Source organism: Bos indicus x Bos taurus, chromosome 23, assembly GCF_003369695.1.
Source record: "Bos indicus x Bos taurus breed Angus x Brahman F1 hybrid chromosome 23, Bos_hybrid_MaternalHap_v2.0, whole genome shotgun sequence".
In the NCBI taxonomy this organism is placed as follows: Eukaryota; Metazoa; Chordata; class Mammalia; order Artiodactyla; family Bovidae; genus Bos; species Bos indicus x Bos taurus.
In genome coordinates, this window is record NC_040098.1 from 34,423,543 (window position 1) to 34,445,251 (window position 21,709).

Sequence of the window (21,709 nt, forward strand, 5' to 3'; positions counted from 1 at the left end):
ATTGACTAGTGAGTGCAATTTCAGAAGCTGGAAGAAAGGGGAGGGCATTTTAGGCAGGGGCAAGATGAGCAGAGGTGTGGAAGAGGATTCAGAGTGTGTTTGGACAATGGATTGGGAGTCGGCTGGTTTGACCTAGAGTCACACCTAGGCTAGGGGTTGGGGAGGAAGGAGTATTTGGTGGAAGATGAGGGAAGCAAGTAAGCAGTGTTGGTCATGGGGGTCCTTGTAGGCCGAGCTTAAGAGTTGGCATTTAGGGCTTCCCTGGTGGTCCAGTGGTCAAGGATCTGCCTTTCAAGCAGGAGACACAGGTTCAATCATGGTCTGGAAAGATCCCACATGCCACAGCACAACTAAGTCCATGTGCCACAACTACTGAGCCCATGCTCTAGAGCCCGTGAGCTGCAACCGCTGAGCCTGTGTGCTGCAAATGCTGAAGTTCACGCACCTTAAAGCCAGTGCATGAAGCAAGGCAGCCCAAGTGCAGCCAAATATAAATACATTAACTAATTAAAAAAAAAGAGTTGGGATTTATCTTTCATTGGAATCCAGATTATAGAAGACTGAGGAGAGGATGGTGTGGAAGGAAATAGGAAGAGGAATGATGAAGAGGAGAGAAAGAGCCATAGGGTCAAGGGAGAAATTGAAGACAATGGGGGTGGAGGGCCTTAGATATTTAATGGAACAGGCAGCAGAGGACAAAATCAAGACATGCAGGCTTAGCTTTGTAAAGGGGTCAGGATCCTTCTGAAACAGATAGCAAAGGGAAAAAGGGGTGAAGATGTAGATGAAGTGAGCATAGAGGGAAGTGAGGTTGAGAACTTCATGCCTGTTGAGCTTTATTCTCTTGAAGTTTGGAAGGAAATGATGTGCTGAGAGTAAGTGTGCCTGGAGTGAGATTTTAGGATTTAGGGTGAAAGGTGAGGATTTGGACAATCCACTGTGGGAAATATAAGAAATAGTTGATTCGGGAGGAGGAGAGGCTTGACCAATGCCTAAGCCTTGTCTTAGTCGAAGGTGCCCAAGGGGCCGTGTGGTTCTTAATACAACAGCGTGGACCCTGGAAACAAAAGGGACCAGAAAGATGACCAGATCCACCCAGATGCAAGCGGGTTGGGAAGGGAACGTGCTGTTTAGAGTGTGGCTGGTGAACAGAGGAGGAAGTGAAGCTGAGAAAAGTTGATGGAGTCAGTCTTAGGAGAACAGGAGGAGGTTAAGTGCTTGGCAAGGACCAGTGACTCTAGGGAGTGGGTGGATGGGCAGAGATGACCAAACACTCTGTTGTGCCTGGAGGGGGAGGGCACTTCGTTCAAGATTTTATACATTTATGTACTTTTATTTGACAGAAAGGAACTGTTTTAAAAATGGCGTTGGAATTCTCACAATAGCTCAATAGTTTCAATTTTTGGTACAGATCGTGAGCAGTATGCCCAGGGCTTAAAGGAAATTTTTCTTGAGAGCTCTGTTAAAGCTATATGCCATCAATAGAGGGTAAGCACAGAGGGTTTATATAAGTGGGGGAAAAAAAGCAAGGTTTTAACAAAGGCATCGCAGTTCTCAGCCAGCTCCCTGGAAACCTCTAGTTTTTCCTCATAGGAAAAAAAACACTAACATAAGTACAATGATTTGTATTTCTTTATTTTTAAAGGTGAAACCAGTAACCCACAGCAGGATCAATGTGTCATCTCGCTTTAGAAAGCCACTTCTGGAACCCTGCACTATCTTGTAAGTTGGAATCCTTCACGTTTCGGGTCAAAATTTGTGTGGTGGTTTCCTTTTGGTTTGGGACTTCTTTTGTAGTTTAAAGGCATAACTGTGTCAAATGGTTTGCCTCACTGGCTTTACCTTTTTTTCAGCTTGATTGCAAATGGAGACCTCATAAACCCGGCTTCTCGACTCCTCATTCCTAGAAAAGCCTTGAATCAGTGGGATCATGTACTGCAGATGATCACAGAAAAGATAACTCTGAGGAGTGGGGCTGTCCACAGGTATGTCAGAGTAATCTTCTTGCAAGTGGATGGGATTCAGAATTGTTGAGGATATTCCCATGAGGCCCTTGAGACACTGGTCCTAGATCTGAATTTCAGGTCACTAGTTTGTCTCTATGTGCCTCAGTTTCTCTATCTGTAAAATGGGCATATAATTGTTCATCCCTTGTAGGGTTGTTTTCCAGTTTATATTTTTGTTACTTTTTATGTTGCTTTTCTCATGCAGTTATGTTAAATTTTGATGCAATCAAATTTTCAGTCTTTCATTATGATCATTAAGTTCTATGATTAGCTTAGGTTCTCTTCACTCCTAGATTATAAAAAATTATTCCACATTTTCATCTTTCAACTTTTAACTTTCATTTAAACCTTTGATCCTTTTGGATTTTATCTTGGTATCAGGAGTAAAGGCAGATCGCAATAGTTATATATTGATTTTTTTAAAAAAGATATATCGTTTTGTCTTTTGACACATACACAGATGTAAACCCACTCAATAAATGCTCTGAAGCACACAAATATATATAAACACAATTGCATGCCCAGATACACCTATTCATACATATATTGATGTGAACAAATTGATAAATAGAAATAAAATATAGGCAAGGACAAACACAGAAATGAGAATATAGTTACATGTCCCCTGAATATGTGAATACTTCAGTTCAGTTCAGTCGCTCAGTCGTGTCCGACTCTTTGTGACCCCATGAATCACAGCACGCCAGGCCTCCCTGGCCATCACCAACTACTGGAGTTCACTCAGACTCACGTCCATCGAGTCAGTGACGCCATCCAGCCATCTCGTCCTCTGTCGTCCCCTTCTCCTCCTGCCCCCAATCCCTCCCAGCATCAGAGTCTTTTCCAATGAGTCAACTCTTTGCATGAGGTGGCCAAAGTACTGGAGTTTCAGCTTTAGCATCATTCCTTCCAAAGAAATCCCAGGACTGATCACCTTTAGGATGGACTGGTTGGATCTCCTTGCAGTCCAAGGGACTCTCAAGAGTCTTCTCCAACACCACAGTTCAAAAGCTTGGAGAGGCTTAATTCTTCTTTTTTTTACTTTTAATTTTGTATTGGGGTATAGCCAACCAGCAATGTTGTGATAGCTTCAGGTGACAGCAAAGGAACTCAGCCACACAGACACATGTATCCATTCTGCCCAGACTCCGCTCCCACCCAGGCTGCCACATAACATTGAGCAGAGTTCCATGTTGGAGAAGCTTAGTTCTCAGTGTAATGCCAGACATGAGTGAGATTTTCATGTTACTCGCTTGGGACACCCCCACACTCCCTTAACAGAACATTGTGGGTTAAAAATACCTGCTGGTAGTTTAGTTGCCAAGTCACGTCCAACTCTTGCAACACCATGGACCCACCTGCCAGGCTCCTCTGTCCATGAGATTCTCCAGGCAAGAAGACTGGAGTGAGTTACCATTTCCTTCTCCAGGGGATCTTCCTGTCCTGGGAATTGAACTTGGGTCTCTTGTATTGCAGGCAGATTCCTTACAACTGAGCTAAACAGAACATGAGTAATTCTTATGGTTGGACCATTCCTGGGCATCAGTATACATATCGAAAACATCCCACACAAATTCTTTCAACTCCCTGTTTATAATTCTCATGTTTTGTAGCAAAGGAAGAAAGCAGGTCAGCAAGAGTCGCATAAAAGAAGGCTAAGTTCACAGGCTAGAATTTATTCAGTGTCCTTTACCTGTGTAGAGAAAACCAGTCAAATCTTGGCTGTTGCCAGATCCACAACTTTGCTGTCTTTTAATTTCTAGCTGTAAAAGTTAATGATGGATTCAGATCTTCCTCTTTTGAAGGTAAATGAGAGAAGAAGAACGTATGGCTCTAGGCCTCCATCTAGGGGTTGGTTTCCAACAGGTTCTCCACCAGGGGCAGATTTACCAGTAGGGGCTGCTGGCAGTGTCCAGAGTCATAGGGATTAGAGATGGCTACTACTCCCATCCCATGGGAAGAGGCCAAGGGTGCTGTTGACACCCTACAATTCCCAGGACAGCCTCCCACCTCTCCTACAATTATCAGATCCAAAACGTCAATAATGTCCAGAGGCGCTGGTCTAGGTCAAGGCAGGAAAACCAGATTATCTGGGTTAAGTGTTGGTATTTAGACTTGTAGGGATAGAAGTGCGTTACTTTAGCATCTTCATACTAACTCAACACCAACACACTTTAGGGGGTTAAGTGGCTGCTTTTATTTTACTCCTTGACTCCATATGATACGGCCTGTCTGCTTAGACAGATCAATGGATTTTTTTTTCTTTGCAAATGTCACTACCCTTAATTTTGTGATATAAGAAGTCTGAGAACTTTTAAAACGATAATCTTAAAATCCTTTCAGTTCCTAACTCTTGTTTATCACCTTCAAAAACATGCATTGTCTTCTTTGTGGCGTGGTTTTCTAAGCCGTCTGTTTTTTTCTTGCTCTTTAAACAAACTGTGGGGACACTTTAAATCGTCTAGCAAGGTTATCACTGTTCTCCTAATAAGTAACACATTGTAGTTTGCAGCAGCAGTTTTACAGTAAAAGGGAGGTTCTTGTGAAATCCCTTGATTCTGGGAAGATGACGGAAGGCAAAAAAAGAGAAGCATGAACGCTATGCAGTTCTGCATCATTAATGCTGGCAATGGGTTCTTTTACCTCCTGCCCTCTCACCTCTTGTTTTCTGACCTAGTTCTTGTGTGTTTCTATGGAAAATTCTGTCTGAGGGCTGCTCTTAGATGTTCACCTGAACAGTGCATTAAGAAAATAAATTTTCTAAGTGCTCATGGGATATAAAGAGAAGAATCAAACTTCAGTGGAAACCAAGCTTCATTTAAAATTTGACATTCTCGAAACGGCAACCCACTCCAGTATTCTTGCCTGGAGAATTTCATGGACAGAGGAGTCTGGCAGGCTACGGTCCATGCGGTTGCAAAAGAGTCGGAGACGACTGAGCACACATACACGCATGCACACACACACACACACACACACACATTCTCTACAAGTTAATTTTCTCCCTCTAAACTCTAAATATGGCAGCAATAGGGGATCCTTATGTTAGACTGTCCGGTTTCTGTACAGCTAGACCATAATTGTATCTGCATTGGTACTTAGCTGAGTCTTATGACTTTGAGACATTTATAATTCAGTGTTTAGCATAGTATCAAATGAGCCAATTTAGGAATAGAGTTTTTAATTGACTGTGATTTTAGCAGTTCTTGAAATGCTTGTTAACATTTGAATTGCTGGCATTCATATTTTGGCAGACTCTACACTTTAGAAGGAAAACTGGTTGAGAGTGGAGCAGAGCTGGAGAATGGGCAGTTTTATGTGGCTGTCGGCAGAGATAGGTTCAAGAAGTTGCCTTACAGTGAATTACTTTTCGACAAGTCGACGATGAGAAAGTCTTACGGGTATGTTTGCATCCTCACTCGCGTCTCATAGTTTAGTTATCACTTGAAATAGCATTGAATCTTATGCTGTTTTTTAGAATCATGTTTATCGGTTAGAAAGGAAAGGATGTCTGACACACCTTGATCGCTGTTTATTTTGCTGTGATTGGAGGTTGAAAACTATTGCATAAAAATATGGTATTGAGGAATCTGTGATGGACTATATAGTATTTTTTAGCCATTCACTTATGAATTTGTACTAAATATAAAGATTAGATTTGTGAAAAAGGTACAGGGCAGTGAGCTTCTTATAACATATGCTTTTAGAAGTCTTAAAGATGTTAACTTGATTGAATAATTTTTCAGTTGATGCATAGAGAAATATCTACAGGTGGTTAAGAAATAATATTTTCTACTTAAAAATAATAATGGTAAAATATAGAAATGATATTTCTTTTATACAAATAAGTGGAGGGCTGGGTGTATAGTTATTTCAGGCAAAATTTTAAAGGTTACCCTTATAATTGCACACAATGCATAGAGAACCCTTTTGCTCTGTGAGATGTCGTGCATTTGTGAAGAAGGCCTTCTTTCAGCCCAGTAGGTGGGCTGCCCAGGCTTGCGTTTGCATGAAGAGCCTCGGCCCCTGCTTGCAGGGACCCTTGGGCTTGCTCATGGTGCCCTACGGTCCATTGCCGCTGCTTTTCCGTGTCTACTTGGCTGGAAAACTGACTTTGTGTAGTTGCTCCTACTCGGATGGGTGACGTGTGACAGAGATAGAGCAGAACGTCACCAGCGTGTTCTCCATTGATTTGTCGTCCCGTGTAGCTTGATGGAGAGACTAACCAAGGGTTCCTCAATACGGAATAGGTGGAATGGAGTTTCAGGGGTGGTGTTTGAAGTATCGCAAAGAGCACATTGCTTTCTAGCACTTTAGAACTACTTACCAGACCTATTGCCAACCATCCTTACCCATCCATGAAATCAAGTCGTTCACAGCGTTGCCCTGAGAAGCAGCACTGGGTTAGCTGCTGTGGGTCGCAGTATGCACCGCGGTGAGAGCTTGTGCTTCTACTTGATGGCGGTGAGAAAACTTGCCCACGGTGGCCTTCTCAGGCAGGTCAGCGAAACTTGCCTTTAACTGCGTGACTTCTTATTTTCAGAGAGGTTCGGTTGGGTTTCGAGCGGGATCTTTTCCTGTAAAGAGACATCTGGAAAATACTTAGAGCTGAAGAGCAGTTTTTAAATTTTTGGTGAGAATGACTGGTTTAGAAACTCCCTGAATATAAATGCCAGTGTTTTACCATTCTGTGCTTCTACCAGATACGATAGACACGATAAAAAAAAAACTTTATCATTTTTAGTCTTAAACACAATCTGGCAAAATCCTCACTCAGCTTGGGAAATGCCTGTTTTTTGAAATGCAAATAAAAAATTTAGGGATTATTTTAAGTGGTATGAAAAAGTTAAAGGTGGTACTAAATTTATTTGTAAGCATCAACTAAAATGCTATACAAGAAAACATTAAGAATCTTTTGGACAGTGGAAACTAACACAACATTGTAAAGCAATTATACTCCAATTAAAAACAATAATGTTTTGGAATGGAATTTGGAAATGTTTTGTGGTCTTTATGAAATTGGGAAAGTCAGTGGTACTTATTGCGGAATACTGACGTCTATAAATAGTTGAGTTCCAGGTCGGGGTGACAAACTGAGATGTTAATTATCTTGCTTTGTATATTATTTGTGAGTAATATTCAGATTTCTAAATTGTAATTTGTTTTCACAGTCAGAAAACTTCTTCACTACCTCCAATTGTAGGATCCAGAAAGTCTAAAGGCAGTGTGAGTATCATATACTTTACTCATTAATGTTCTGTATTTCTATACCATAACAGAGAGACTGTCCTTTGGGTTTCAATTAAATTCAAAGAAATAAAACTTGTGGCATATAAGCAATTATGTGAAACAACATTAGAACATTAACGTTACAACAAAGTTTCTAAAGGAGAGCTAATATTTTTAAAATATGAATTTCAAGAGATAATTTTTTTCCTAATATATAGACTTGATAAAATTTATACCAGCTTGAAATCTAGGCAATAATACATAAGTGAGAAGAAACGCTGTTTTAGGCCACGTCACTGATCCGCCCAGTGTTATTTTCTATCACTGACAAAGACTAAAAAGAAAGAGTATGTAACAGAATGGCAATCCTCAGTTATATTTTTTAAAAAGATTGAGAATCAGTCTAAATAGTTAGGTCCTTATCAGAATCTTTTTCATCCACCGTTCATTCATTTATTTGTTAATTCAGCATAATCTATTGAATACCAATTATGTGGGAACTGTGACAGGCATTTAGTAGGTAACTTCTTAACCTGTTTGTATGTTTTATCTATACCCCCTCATGGGGATAAGCTTTATGTCCTGCTGGAGTATTGCTTTGACAGGTCTTCTTAGCTGAAACTTCTCTTTCTGCTCTTTTGGTTGAATTTCCTGACCTGTAGAGGTGAGAATTGATCTGACATTTTCCCTTTCTGAATTAAATAAGCAGAACTCTTAATTGGTGTCTTGTAAAATAAGAGGCTTCTGGACAATGATATTGTCTCCTAATGATGATTTAGATATTCCTTCCCCTCCCCCTTTTCTGTAACATCATGTGAAATTCTTGAAAAAGATTTTTTTGTGTGTGAAGAAATAGTGCTGACCTTGGCTAAGTTTATGAGCTTGGATGCCTGAGAAAATGGTGGTACTATAGCTAATTAGAGGGCAGCTGAGGAAAGAATCACCTGCTTAATTTCTAATGCATTGAGTTATCAATGTCATCACTGCAGACTAAATGGAATCTAGCTGCAGACTAAATGGCAGAGACTGAGGACATCAGATGAAAATTCGCAAGTTCATCCACGTGACGGTCATAGTCGAAGAGCAGAGGCATGTCATGGTGACGTTCTTTCCTCGCACCCATCACAGCCTGGCGAGGAGCTGGCTTCAGCACACTGTTGAGTGGGAGGATGGGAAAGTGGGCATAGAGAGGGTTGGGGGCAGAGCTCACAGTGAGAGCCACAGAGGACCCATAACTTCATGGATATGGAGAGCAAGGGGAGAGAGAGTATTCCAGTAACTGAAAAATACATTGTAACCATCATAAAGCTAAACGTATGCTTGCATACTAAATCACTTCAGTTGTGTCTGACTCTCTGTGACCCTATGGACTGTAGCCCGCCAGGCTCCTGTGTCCATTGGATTCTCCAGGCAAGAATTCTGGAGTGGGTTGCCGTGCCCTCCTCCAGGAGATCTTCCTGTCACAGGGAGCAAACCCGTGTCTCTTAGTCTTGTGCATTGGCAGGCGAGTTCTTTAGCACTAGGGCCATCTGGGAAGCCCATAAAGCTAAATAAAGTCCAGGAATTTAGATTTGGGAGACTACCCTTCTGCTTTTCTTCAGGACTTTGGAGTGGAATCTCTTCCATGTACCATGCGCATGGGAGCTCATTAACCCTCACAGTATAGCTGGAAAGGTGATGGTTAAACAGAGACCAAGTGTAGTTGAATAACTGACTCAGATCACAGGGATAGTTCATGTCAGAACCAAGATCAGGACTCAGGTCTTTACATTCACAATGACTGAACTTTGGGATTAGGTGGTTATAATTCTGAAATTTAGAATGTCTGATTTTTTTTAAATTAAAAATGTGTTTCCAATTTTCAAATCCATACACAGGAGGCATATATGCACCTCTTTCTTGCTCACTTGTTTGGAAGTTCTTTCGAATCTGTGCTGTGAATACTGGGTCATCTAATGATGACTGGCTATGTCTTCTGTGTGTCTGGCCTAGAACTAAGCCCCAGGGAGATAGTATTGCGCAAAAAGACACAACACTCTCTCTTAGCTCTGTCCTACTCAAGGAGACAAAGTTATACAAGTTATATATATACAAAGTTATACAAAGTTATACAAGGAGACAAAAAGACACAACACTCTCTCTTAGCTCTGTCCTACTCAAGGAGACAAAGTTATACAAGTTATATATATACAAAGTTATACAAAGTTATACAAGGAGACAAAAAGACACAACACTCTCTCTTAGCTCTGTCCTACTCAAGGAGACAAAGTTATACAAGCGATACCACAAAGCAGTGTATAATTGCAAAGTGTGATTAGAATGAGAGAAAAGGATAGAACCATATGCAGGAAAATAAAAGGAGAATTTAGATATGTGTGTCAGGAAAAGGTCTCTTTGAGGAAGTGACCTTTAAGAACTCAAAGTTATGTTTTGAGAGGAGTTTCCATCTCGTACACAAGCAAAGACCCAACATTATATTGCCATGCTCTGACTTAGAATAACACAGTGATAGCAGAGTCTGTCCCTTTTCTCACAATGCTTTCTCACGAAGCATTCTATAGAGTCATCTGTCCATTTATCTGGTCATCCAGCCATCCATCCAACACATGTTTAACAAGCACCTACTGAGTGCCAGGAATTCCTTCAAGCAGCTGGCAGAGATTGGTGACAAGCTTTCAGACGTCACGGAACTTTTGTTCTAGTGCCTGTGTCTGTGTGGGGCGGGGCGGGGTGGAAGAACGGGGGTAGACAGACTATCAGTCTCTAAACGAATATATAATTTCAGGTGGTGATAAGTGCCATGAGGACAATAAGATGTGGCAGGGCACTTGTTGATATAAAATGTTCTGAGACTGAGACTTTAATGAGGTAAAGCAGCCAGCCATACAGGGTGGGGGCAGGGGAGAAAGAGCCTCCATAGCAGAGGAAACAGTCACAAAGGCCTTCGGGAAAGAGCTTGGCATAAAGAAAGGGTACAGAAAGAAGGCTGGGGTGGTCTGTGATGAGATTGGAGGGGCAGGCAGGGCCCAATGGTGCAGGCCATGGGTGGAGTTTGGATTTGATTCCTTACCATTTGAGGGGCAGAGGAAGGGAGTGATAGCATTTGATTTCTATTTTTGAAAGATCATTCTGGCTGTGGTGTCTGCAAAGAAGTGGGTGGGGCAAGAATAGCAGCAGGAGGCAGTGGGACGGCTGGAGTCCTGAGTGATGCGGGCGACTGGGACAGGAGGCAGGCGGGACATTGTATCTTGTCACTGATGGCTGCATTCATTCAGGAGCCATCTATTGAGTCCATATTATGTCCCGAGCACTAGGAGAGGGGACGATAGAAAATGAGATGGTTGGATGGCATCACCGACTCCATGGACATGAGTTTGAATAAAATCTGGGAGTTGGGTGATGGACAGGGAGGCCTGGCGTACTGTGGTCCATAGGGTTGCAAAGAGTCAGATATGACTGAGTGACTGAACTGAACTGAACTGAACTGTTATAGTGCTTGTGGGGAAGGGGAGGCAGAGATTCCAGAGAAAACCATAAATGTCTGAAGCCTCCATTCTGGAGGAGGAAAAAGACAAACTAATACACAGTTGATATTAATCGGGATAAACTTGAAGAAACATGTATCAGGATCTGGGAGGAGAAAGAGAGGGTGCAGTACCCCCTGGGTGGCCAGGGTGGGCCTCTTGTAGGAGATTATATTCAGCAGAGGGGCATAACCCCCTGGGCACACAGTGAGGTTCCACGAAACCTATCTAGTGGATTTGTGAGTGACTGGCCGTGAACCACATGGAGAGAATATTCTACGTTGGGCATTCCAAAGTCACAAACTCACGAACTTTTTAAGGGAAGGATCAGTTTGCTCCTTTCCTTTAACTAATTGGTTCCCTGCAGAATGTACATATTTTCAAGATTCTTAACCGCTTGGCACGGAGTCGGGGTGAGTGTGAGTGAAGGGGATGATGGGTGAGCTGGCTTACAACTTAAGGAGCTACTTACTGTTCAGTTCAAGGGAAGGCATCCCTGAACTTGTGATGCAAATCAAAGAGGACCCAGAGTTGGATTTTTAGGAATTCTTTTCTCCGCAAGCTTTCTAGGAATGGCTGTATTGCATAATGAAGGGAAGTGTGGGTGGGGGCTGGATAGAGCTTAAAAAAGAGAGAGAGAAAGCTGCTACACTCTCCATAGAGAACCTCCTGTGCAAGAGTGATGGGTCAGCAAGGTCCCACCCTTGTGGTAGGAAGTGTGGGTAATAGGGTTTGGGGTAAATGTGAGGAGGTTTGGTGGGGGATCCAGCAACGCTTTCAAAACAGCCAGGCAATGCCCTGTGCAAAGCAGGAAAAGACCAGAAGTCACCCCTCATACAGACGGGGAGGGGGGCGGGTCACAGAAACACGTACTTTGAGATTCTAACCTGGAAACAAAAGGAAGAGATAACTGAATCCTCTGAAGTTCTATTAAGTTTGAAAAATTAACCCACCAGCGGGAGGCTGTCCTTTAGCTGTGAGGTTTCAGCACAAAGAGTCCAAGCACCCTCTAGTGGAAGAGACATAAAATCAGGGACGTGCTTGAAAGTTGGAGCCAAAGACTCCTTTACTTTGTCCTCAGTTCAGTTCAGTCGCTTAGTCATGTCCGACTCTTTGCGACCCCATGACTTGCAGCACGCCAGGCCTCCCTGTCCATCACCAACTCCTGGAGTTCACCCAAACTCTTGTCCATCGAGTCCTCAGTTGTCCTTAATTCCCAAGTAGCGAATACATCTTGTGAGCAGCAATTTACAGATTCAAATATGGCAATTGCTCAGGTTTTGGTGAGAAAACATAATTATCCGTGTATCACAAAGTCACGGTGAAAGGTCGATTCTTAAGCTTCCAGAACTCCATTTTGCCTTTTGGGAACCTGTGTCCAGTTTGGATAAAAAGATTTCTCACACTTCCCATCAGCAAATACACAGAGAAACACCAGCCTGAGTCTGAGTGTGGTCCCCTGCTCACAAGGTCTCCTGGATGCTTCGCTGAAATACACACGCTGTGAGTGCTGCTGTATGCGGCAAATCCCGCACAAAATCACTTTACGAGGGATTTTGTGATGCATTATGGCTTTTGTGTCTTTGGCACATGTTCATGGAGGCTTCAAGTGAGTTTACCGTGGTAATGACAGAAACCTGAGTTGACTGGAGCTTGTTGGAAAGAGCCTAGGGAATTATCTAAAACAATCCCAATTTGAGTAGAGCAAGGGGGTGATGGAAGGGCTCTTTTTAGTTTTCTGTTGGTCTGAGCCAGAGGTTTGCTATTTCTATCAGGTATTTTGATATGTGTGTGAGGAAAAAAACAGGACAGTGCTTGAATGATCACATAGGGTCTAGTGTTTGCATGGTATGCCCCGTAAAATGAGGCTGCTGCTTGATTTCTTCCACTTTGGGATAAAATCATAATCTATTATTTCCAGGTGACTTTTTAAGGGAACCAAACCATATGATAGCTGTTTCTATTCCCTTGGGAACTAGCAAGCATCAGTGTAGTAGAAAAGTCAAAACTGGGTAACTCTGAGAAAGTTAATTCCTTTATCTGAAAAACAGTAGTAGAAAAATCAAACCTGGGTAACTTTGAGAAAGTTAATTCCTTTACTGAAAAAATGCCTATCTATGCATTTGATAAATTTGTGTTTATGAATTTAACTCAGATGACCATTATATCTACTACTGTGGGCAGGAATCCCTCAGGAGAAATGGAGTGGCCATCATGGTCAACAAAAGAGTGCGAAATGCAGTACTTGGATGCAATCTCAAAAATGACAGAATGATCTCTGTTTGTTTCCAAGGCAAACCATTCAATATCACAGTAATCCAAGTCTATGCCCCAGCCAGTAACGCTGAAGAAGCTGAAGTTGAACGGTTCTATGAAGACCTACAAGACCTTTTAGAACTAACACCCAAAAAAGATGTCCTTTTCATTATAGGGGACTGGAATGCAAAAGTAGGAAGTCAAGAAACACCTGGAGTAACAGGCAAATTTGGCCTTGGAATACGGAATGAAGCAGGGCAAAGACTAATAGAGTTTTGCCAAGAAAATGCACTGGTCATAACAAACACCCTCTTCCAACAACACAAGGGAAGACTCTATACATGGACATCACCAGATGGTCAACACCGAAATCAGATTGATTATATTCTTTGCAGCCAAAGATGGAGAAGCTCTATACAGTCAGCAAAAACAAGACCAGGAGCTGACTGTGGCTCAGACCATGAACTCCTTATTGCCAAATTCAGACTGAAATTGAAGAAAGTAGGGGAAACCACTAGACCATTCAGGTATGACCTAAATCAAATCCCTTATGATTATACAGTGGAAGTGAGAAATAGATTTAAGGGCCTAGATCTGATAGACAGAGTGCCTGATGAACTATGAAATGAGGTTCGTGACATTGTACAGGAGACAGGGATCAAGACCATTCCCATAGAAAAGAAATGCAAAAAAGCAAAATGGCTGTCTGGGGAGGCCTTACAAATAGCTGTGAAAAGAAGAGAAGTGAAAAGCAAAGGAGAAAAGGAAAGATATGAACATCTGAATGCAGAGTTCCAAAGAATAGCAAGAAGAGATAAGAAAGCCTTCTTCAGTGATCAATGCAAAGAAATAGAGGAAAACAACAGAATGGGAAAGACTAGGGATCTCTTCAAGAAAATCAGAGATACCAAATGAACACTTCATGCAAAGATGAGCTCGATAAAGGACAGAAATGGTATGGACCTAACAGAAGCAGAAGATATTAAGAAGAGATGGCAAGAATACACAAAAGAACTGTACAAAAAAGATCTTCACAACCCAGATAATCACGATGGTGTGATCACTGACCTAGAGCCAGACACCCTGGAATGTGAAGTCAAGTGGGCCTTAGAAAGCATCACTACGAACAAAGCTAGTAGAGGTGATGGAATTCCAGTTGAGCTATTCCAAATCCTGAAAGATGATGCTGTGAAAGTGCTGCAGTCAATATGCCAGCAAATTTGGAAACTCAGCAGTGGTCACAGGACTGGAAAAGGTCAGTTTTCATTCCAATCCCAAAGAAAGGCAATGCCAAAGAATGCTCAAACTACCGCACAATTGCACTCATCTCACACGCTAGTAAAGTAATGCTCAAAATTCTCCAAGCCAGGCTTCAACAATACGTGAACTGTGAACTTCCTAATGTTCAAGCTGGTTTTAGAAAAGGCAGAGGAACCAGAGATCAAATTGCCAACATCTGCTGGATCATGGAAAAAGCAAGAGAGTTCCAGAAAAACATCTATTTCTGTTTTATTGACTATGCCAAAGCCTTTGACTGTGTGGATCACAATAAACTGTGGAAAATTCTGAAAGAGATGGGAATACCGGATCACCTGATCTGCCTCTTGAGAAATTTGTATGCAGGTCAGGAAGCAACAGTTAAAATTGGACATGGAACAACAGACTGGTTCCAAATAGGAAAAGGAGTTCGTCAAGGCTGTATATTGTCACCCTGTTTATTTAACTTATATTCAGAGTACATCATGAGAAACGCTGGACTGGAAGAAGCACAAGCTGGAATCAAGATTGCCCGGAGAAATATCAATAACCTCAGATATGCAGATGACACCACCCTTATGGCAGAAAGTGAAGAGGAACTAAAAAGCCTCTTGATGAAAGTGAAAGTGGAGAGTGAAAAAGTTGGCTTAAAGCTCAACATTCAGAAAATGAAGATCATGGCATCCGGTCCCATCACTTCATGGCAAATAGATGGGGAAACAGTGGAAACAGTGTCAGACTTTATTTTTCTGGGCTCCAAAATCACTGCAGATGGTGACTGTAGCCATGAAATTAAAAGACGCTTACTCCTTGGAAGGAAAGTTATGACCAACCTAGATAGCATATTCAAAAGCAGAGACATTACTTTGCCAACAAAGTTTCATCTAGTCAAGGCTATGGTTTTTCCTGTGGTCATGTATGGATGTGAGAGTTGGACTGTCAAGAAGGCTAAGCACCAAAGAATTGATGTTTTTGAACTGTGGTGTTGGAGAAGACTCTTGAGAGTCCCTTGGACTGCAAGGAGATCCAACCAGTCCATTTTGAAGGAGATCAGCCCTGGGATTTCTTTGGAAGGATAAGTGTATGCTAAAGCTGAAACTCCAGTACTTTGGCCACCTCATGCGAAGAGTTGATTCATTGGAAAAGACCCTGATGCTGGGAAGGATTGGGGGCAGGAGGAGAAGGGGATGACAGAGGATGAGATGGCTGGATGGCATCACTGACTCGATGGACGTGAGTCTCAGTGAACTCTGGGAGTTGGTGATGGACAGAGAGGCCTGGTGTGCTGTGATTCATGGGGTCGCAAAGAGTCGGACACGACTGAGCGACTGATCTGATCTGATGAGTATTTAGCACACAGGAGCTACTGAGTAATGTTATCTTATCAACTAACATAGCAGTATGAGATGACAATTTTATTCCCTATGCCCCATAAATAGCAATGACTATCCAATTTATGAGTCACTCTGCCCTTCCCTCTCTCTATATAATTTGTCTATGTATTATCTATAATTTATATAATAAACTGTGTAAATAGATAAGTATATAATTTATACTATATGATCTATTTATGTCTGTTAATTTATTACACATGTTTGTAGTTTTTAGATGAGTCTTGCTTTCTTTTTTATTGTAGATCGGAGTATAGTTGATTTACAGTGTTGTGTTAGTTTCAGGTGTATAGCAAAGTGATTCAGTTATATACATATATCCATTTTTTTCAGATTCTTTCCCCACTTAGATTATGACAGAATATTGAATAGAGTTCCCTGTGCTATAGAACGTGTTTTCTTTTTAAAATAGAAAACATCTGAATTCTTTCCTGTTTTCTAATTACAAAACAATTATTTTTTTCTAAGTTTAATTTGTGCTGTGTTAGTCACTCTGTCGTATCTGACTCTTTGCAACCCCACGGGCTGTAAACCCTCCAGGCTCCCCTGTTCATAGAATTTTCCAGACGAGAATCCTGGAGTGGGTTGCCATTCCCTTCTCCAGGGGATCTTCCCCACCCAGGGATCGAACCCGGGTCTCTTGCATTGCAGGCGGATTCTTTACTGCCTGAGCCACCAGGGAAGTTCTTGTCAAGTGCCTGGCAATTAGTCATTAATCAGTATTTGAATGCATGAGTGTCCGTTACCAAAGCTATGCCTCATATAGTTATTGGAATCAACTAAACTTTCTTGATTTTCCAAAATCGGTCTTTTTTTTTTTTCAAAATCGGTCTTTTGGGTGTCCCTGGAAATCCACTCCAGTACTCTTGCCTGGGAAATCCCATGGACTGAGAAGCCTGGTAGGCTACAGCCCGTGGGGGCGCAAAGAGTCAGACATGACTGAACGACTTCACTTTTACTTTCATCAGAAACGCAGTAAATCAGAACTTCCTGTATATTCAGCAAAAGAGTTGATGCTAAAAACCATGTGAATCCTCAGTCTCCCCAGGATGGACTGTCTGTTTCTCCCTTGTTTTACCCCTTTTGTGAATAAGACTTTTCCCAGACAGCTGTTAAAAAAAGACAAAAAACCTCTCATGATGAAATCCAGAGTTTTGCTTTCTTTGTTTCATTTTAGTCCTGATAAGTTGAACAGCACCTCTGAACATTCTAGTAGGCTTGCTAGAAGGGTTACTCCTCTTATTCAAGGCTTTTAAAGTTTTAGAATCTTGAGATGAATAAACTAATTTGAAAAGAGACTAGAATGTGAGACCAGGCTGATGCTTCCTTCTCATATGATGCTTTTGGAATCTCCACTGTAATCACATTAGCCATTTCTCCTGCCTGGCAGTTTATGGCTTTGCAAGAAATAATCATTGAAGAAAAGGAAAGAAAAAAGACCCCAACTCTGGTTGCAGTTAATGCAATAATTAAGTGGAAACGGTATGTTTAAATTGCAGTTGGAATAGGAAATTAAATTATGCAAAAAAATGTTATAGATTTGGACAAGTTTTCATACTGTTAATAAATCTATGCATAATTCATTTTCTTGTAGGCTATGACAAAATAGCATAAATAACTTCATTTGTAAAGCTGTGAAATTTTCTATTCTTAATTGGGTGATAGCTAAAGCTATTTAAACACTTCTGGATGACTGAATATCTAAATGTTTAAAATGAGCAGTTATAATAGGTTTCTAGGCAGATTTGTTTATTTAACATTACTACATTTATTTTCAGATACTAGCATAGTACAGATGTTGCATAAAATTGCACCCAATATGGTGTAAATTTGATATGATTTTTAAGAAAAAGATATTAACTCTCTGCTCTTGGAGGAAGCCCTCTGATAGTCTTTGAATAAAACTACATGCCAGACACTGTTTTGTTTAGTCGGTAAGTTGTGTTCAACTCTTTTGCAAACCCATGGACTGTAGTCTGCCAGGCTTCTCTGTCCCTTGGATTTCCCAAACAAGACTTCTGGAATGGGCTGCCATTTCCTTCTCCAGGGGATCTTCCCTACCCAAGCATCAAACTCACGTCTCCTGCATTGCAGGCAGATTCTTTACCGCCGAGCCACAAGGGAAGCCCACCAGGCACTATACCGGTTACTTTATAAATGTTACCATTTCATTTCATGTAAGAGACCTAACAGCAGGCACATTAACCCCATTCAATTGATAAGGGGTCCATGGGGTCGCAAAGAGTTGGACACGACTGAGCAACTGAACTGAACTCAACTGAATTGATAAGGAAACAGGTTCCAAGAGGTAGGAACTAGTTACCTCAAGGTCCCATTGGTGGTTGGTGGCAGTGCCGTGACTCTGAGTCAGGGTCTCTAAAACTTGCATTATTTCTGCTACCTGCAGCCTCACACCTCACACATTCAGGTAGGCGTAGCACCTGAGTGTCCTAAGGCCAAGGCTGTCTTGTTAGGAGGGAATGTCTTGCACTGAGAATCAGCACAGCTGTTCCTTGGGTACAGTGACCAGCACTGTAGTGGCTCTTATGTGGCTCCCCAGGAACTGTACATGAGCCCACCACAGCAGCCGCTGAGCTCAACCTCATCTTCATGCTGGGAAGCCCCCTTTTCAGATGCGAGGTCTTCATTTCGAGATGCACATGGGAATCAGAGGCAACCGCCATAGGTGTGGTCAGCGGGGTTGTCTTGCAGGAATGGTGGTGGGGGGTATGTGGTCTTGAGCTGCTTGTGTCTATGTTGCTCTGGATCTGTGATTCATAGAGATGGTGGAAGTCACCGACAGATGAGTCAGTATCGGAGGTTTTCTTTAAGCACAGTGTGCGTCTGCTTGTATGATGGTACCTGTGTGCTCACTGTGACAACTAGTTAAAAAGGTATTTCTCGATCAGCTGATCAAACTGGATTTTGTCATCATTCCTCATCCAATAGCTATCTGCTGATTCTTCTGAAAGGTGCAGGAGGAAGAGGATGGTTGAGACAGCAGGCTGGCTCTGGTCCTTGCTGGCTATGTGACCTTGGCCAGGCTTAACCTCTAAGCCTCATTTGCTTGTCTATACGATGGGGCGATAACAGTACCTGTTTCTCAGGTTATGAGGACTGAGTGAGACAGTTTCATAGCAACACCCGGTACATATCAACACTCAGCAGTTGTCAAGTGCTATTATTTGTTTAAAAATATTTTTTGATGTGGACCATTTTTTTAAAGTCTTTCACATTTGTTACAATATTGCTTCTGTTTTATGTTTTTTTTTTTTGGACTGCAAAGCATGTGAGAGATTAGTTCCCTGATCAGGGATTACATCTGCACACCCTGCATTGGAAGGAGAAGTTGTAACCCCTGGACTGCCAGGGAAGTCCCTCAAGTGCTATTATTTTTATTCTCCTTCCCCTGGTAGACCCTTCCTCTGCCACCAGGAAGAATTTAATGTAGGTAATAGATAGAAGCAGAATCAGCACAGAATGCCCACCTGTGGCCCCTGCCCCTTTCACCACGTTAGTGACTTGTACTTACCACTCAAGGCGTTCATCAGCCGATAGTAAGAGTTAATCTTTTGCCACGTAGGGAAATGATCGCCAGTCTAAGTCGACGGTTGGATCCAGTGACAACTCATCTCCTCAGCCCCCAAAGAGGAAAGGGAAAAAACATGTGAATTCGGAAAAACCCACGAAAGGGAAACAAAATGCCAAGTTAAAGAGTTCACCGAAAACAATCCCAAACAGTGGTAAGTTTGTTATTATTATTATATTGTTATTACTGATGATCATTATCTTAAGGCTGTGATACAGTTTTAATTTGTAAGTAGATCTGTTTGTTTTCCTGGACTCACAGAGTATTTGTCACTTATGAGAGTTTTCAAAGAAGACTTTCTGTGTATGAGAGATTGCTGGTATTTTTCACACTTAATTTCTAGTTGTAATTAGCAATTGTGCTATGAGGATACGCTTCAAGAGAAAATATTTCTTGAGTGTTCTTATTGAGAAAGGTAAATTTTACCATCCTGTGTTCCAGCTAAAAGTGCTTGATTAATATTTTTACCACCTACTTGTGATCTCTCTTATTTGTGTGTCTACAACTCTTGTTCACATTTATTACTAACTGCTTTTAAGTCACAGATCACTTTTTCAAAAAGGCGTTTCACTGATATCCAAGAGAACACCCACACAACTTTACCAATAAACACTATGTACTGAATTATTAATAGTTACATACCTTGCATTACCAGTTGAGAGACGGTATAAAATAATTTAAAGCATTTTGCATTAATACAAGATTATAGGATAAAAGTGTGATAAACTAGGGCTTCCCTGGTGGCTCAGCTGGTAAAGAATCCACCTGCATGTGTGAGACCTGGGTTCGATTCCTGGGTTGGGAAGATCCCCTGGAGAAGGGTACGGCTACCTATTCCACTCCTGGCCTGGAGTATGCCATGGTCTGTATGATCCATGGGGTTGACTAAGGAGGCATGCTCTCAGAATTGTGACCTTTTCACATTAGCTTTTTGTGAAGATGGGCTCTTTTTGGTTTCACTCCAAGCGTGGTCTCAGTGGGGTGAACACATGAGTGTCGGGTGATGCTGTGGGCAGCTGGGCTGGCTGGGACACCGCTGGAGGAGTGACTGCTTCTCCCTCCCCCTGGGATCCACTCACCTCCGCAGGAAGACGTGCTGGGCTGCTCTGAAAAGGGGTGAATGGGATCAAGTTTCAGATTCATGGCCAGAGCTCTGTCTTCCTCCTGAGAGCTCCAGCTCACTTCAAAGTCCATACAAAGTGTCACATTAGAATCACAGCTCATGTGGGGTTCTCTGCTAAGGAGAGAGCACAAACTTGTGTGAGGGCTTAGAAGATGCTGCTCAGATGGTTACAGGGTCAGAAGAGAGACGTGCGAGATGAAGTTAAAAGAGCAGGTGAAATGAAGGAGTCAATTCCACAGAGAAGAAAGTGGAGGGGGCTTAAGATTTCAGAGATTTAAATGATAATTAGCTGGAAGCCCAGAGTCCTAGATTCTTGTCCCAGTTCTGCTCTTGACTTTGGGCAAGTCATTTAACTTTCTTTGGCCCCATTAGCTTTCTGTAACATGTGGGTTCATATTAAGATTTATCTTTATAATTTTGATTTTATCTTTAAGTTTGTTCAGTCCTTTCCAGTGACCATGAAGTGGGGAAGCCAGGGTAAAATGTAGTCAATGAATGTTTAGTGAATGCTTGTTGTATGGAAAAAGTGAAAGTGTTAGTCGCTCAGTCGTGTCCGACTCTTTGCGACCCCATGGACTGCGTAGCCTGCCAGGCTCCTCTGTCCATGGAATTCTCCAGGCGAGAACACTGGAGTGGGGTTGCCATTCCCTTCTCCAGGGAGTCTTCCTGACCCAGGGATTGAACCCAGGTCTCCTTCATTGCAGGCAGATTCTTTACCATTGTTGTATGGCAGGCACCAAAGGAAAAAGCTAGCCTGAAAAGCATGCCTTACATGTGAACATTAAACATAATAGAGGGTTTATTTTAATCCTTATATACTAGATTGGAAAACCATCAAGGCCATGGGATATGTCTTACTAGTTTATTTTTTTAACCCCCAATAACTAGGTCTGAAAGATGAGACACTTAATAAATATCGGTGAATGAATGATGGAAGTTACAAAATAGATGTCTCTGTAATATTTTAAAATCCACTAAAAAACAAGACTCATGTTAAACTTTTCATGAATCATTTTTGATTAAAGGCTTTTATGAAATGTTACTTGCTTATTTTCTGTGTGGCTCTTATTGGCTTATGAAAATCCTAGCTCCTGCTCTCAATTTATTTTTTGAAAATCTTTAGATTTAGCAGTTTTCCCTCAAGAAAGAGGGGACCATCATCTCTTCAGGTTATTTCACTCATGGAAACATGGAAACACAAGAGGCTGAATCAGCATTTCCATGTTTTACAGGAAAATAACCGTTATTAAAAAGTTGAATTATCAGTGTTTTTGCCTTTGTAGAAATTCATAGTTTTCTCTTTTTTTAAAGATTTTCTCCCCATATTTTCAAGT

General features: G+C 41.7%; 1 protein-coding gene across 3 annotated transcripts in view; it reads left to right on the plus strand.

The window, feature by feature from the left end:
• DCDC2 (doublecortin domain containing 2) overlaps positions 1 to 21,709 on the plus strand; it is a 149,380-nt gene that overhangs the window by 49,394 nt on the left and 78,277 nt on the right. For all 3 annotated transcript variants that reach the window (XM_027525368.1, XM_027525370.1, XM_027525369.1), the window contains 5 exons: positions 1,646 to 1,722; positions 1,854 to 1,985; positions 5,261 to 5,407; positions 7,178 to 7,232; positions 19,247 to 19,406. In XM_027525368.1, the coding sequence (XP_027381169.1) occupies positions 1,646 to 1,722; positions 1,854 to 1,985; positions 5,261 to 5,407; positions 7,178 to 7,232; positions 19,247 to 19,406 (571 nt within the window). The remainder of the gene's footprint in view (positions 1 to 1,645; positions 1,723 to 1,853; positions 1,986 to 5,260; positions 5,408 to 7,177; positions 7,233 to 19,246; positions 19,407 to 21,709) is intronic.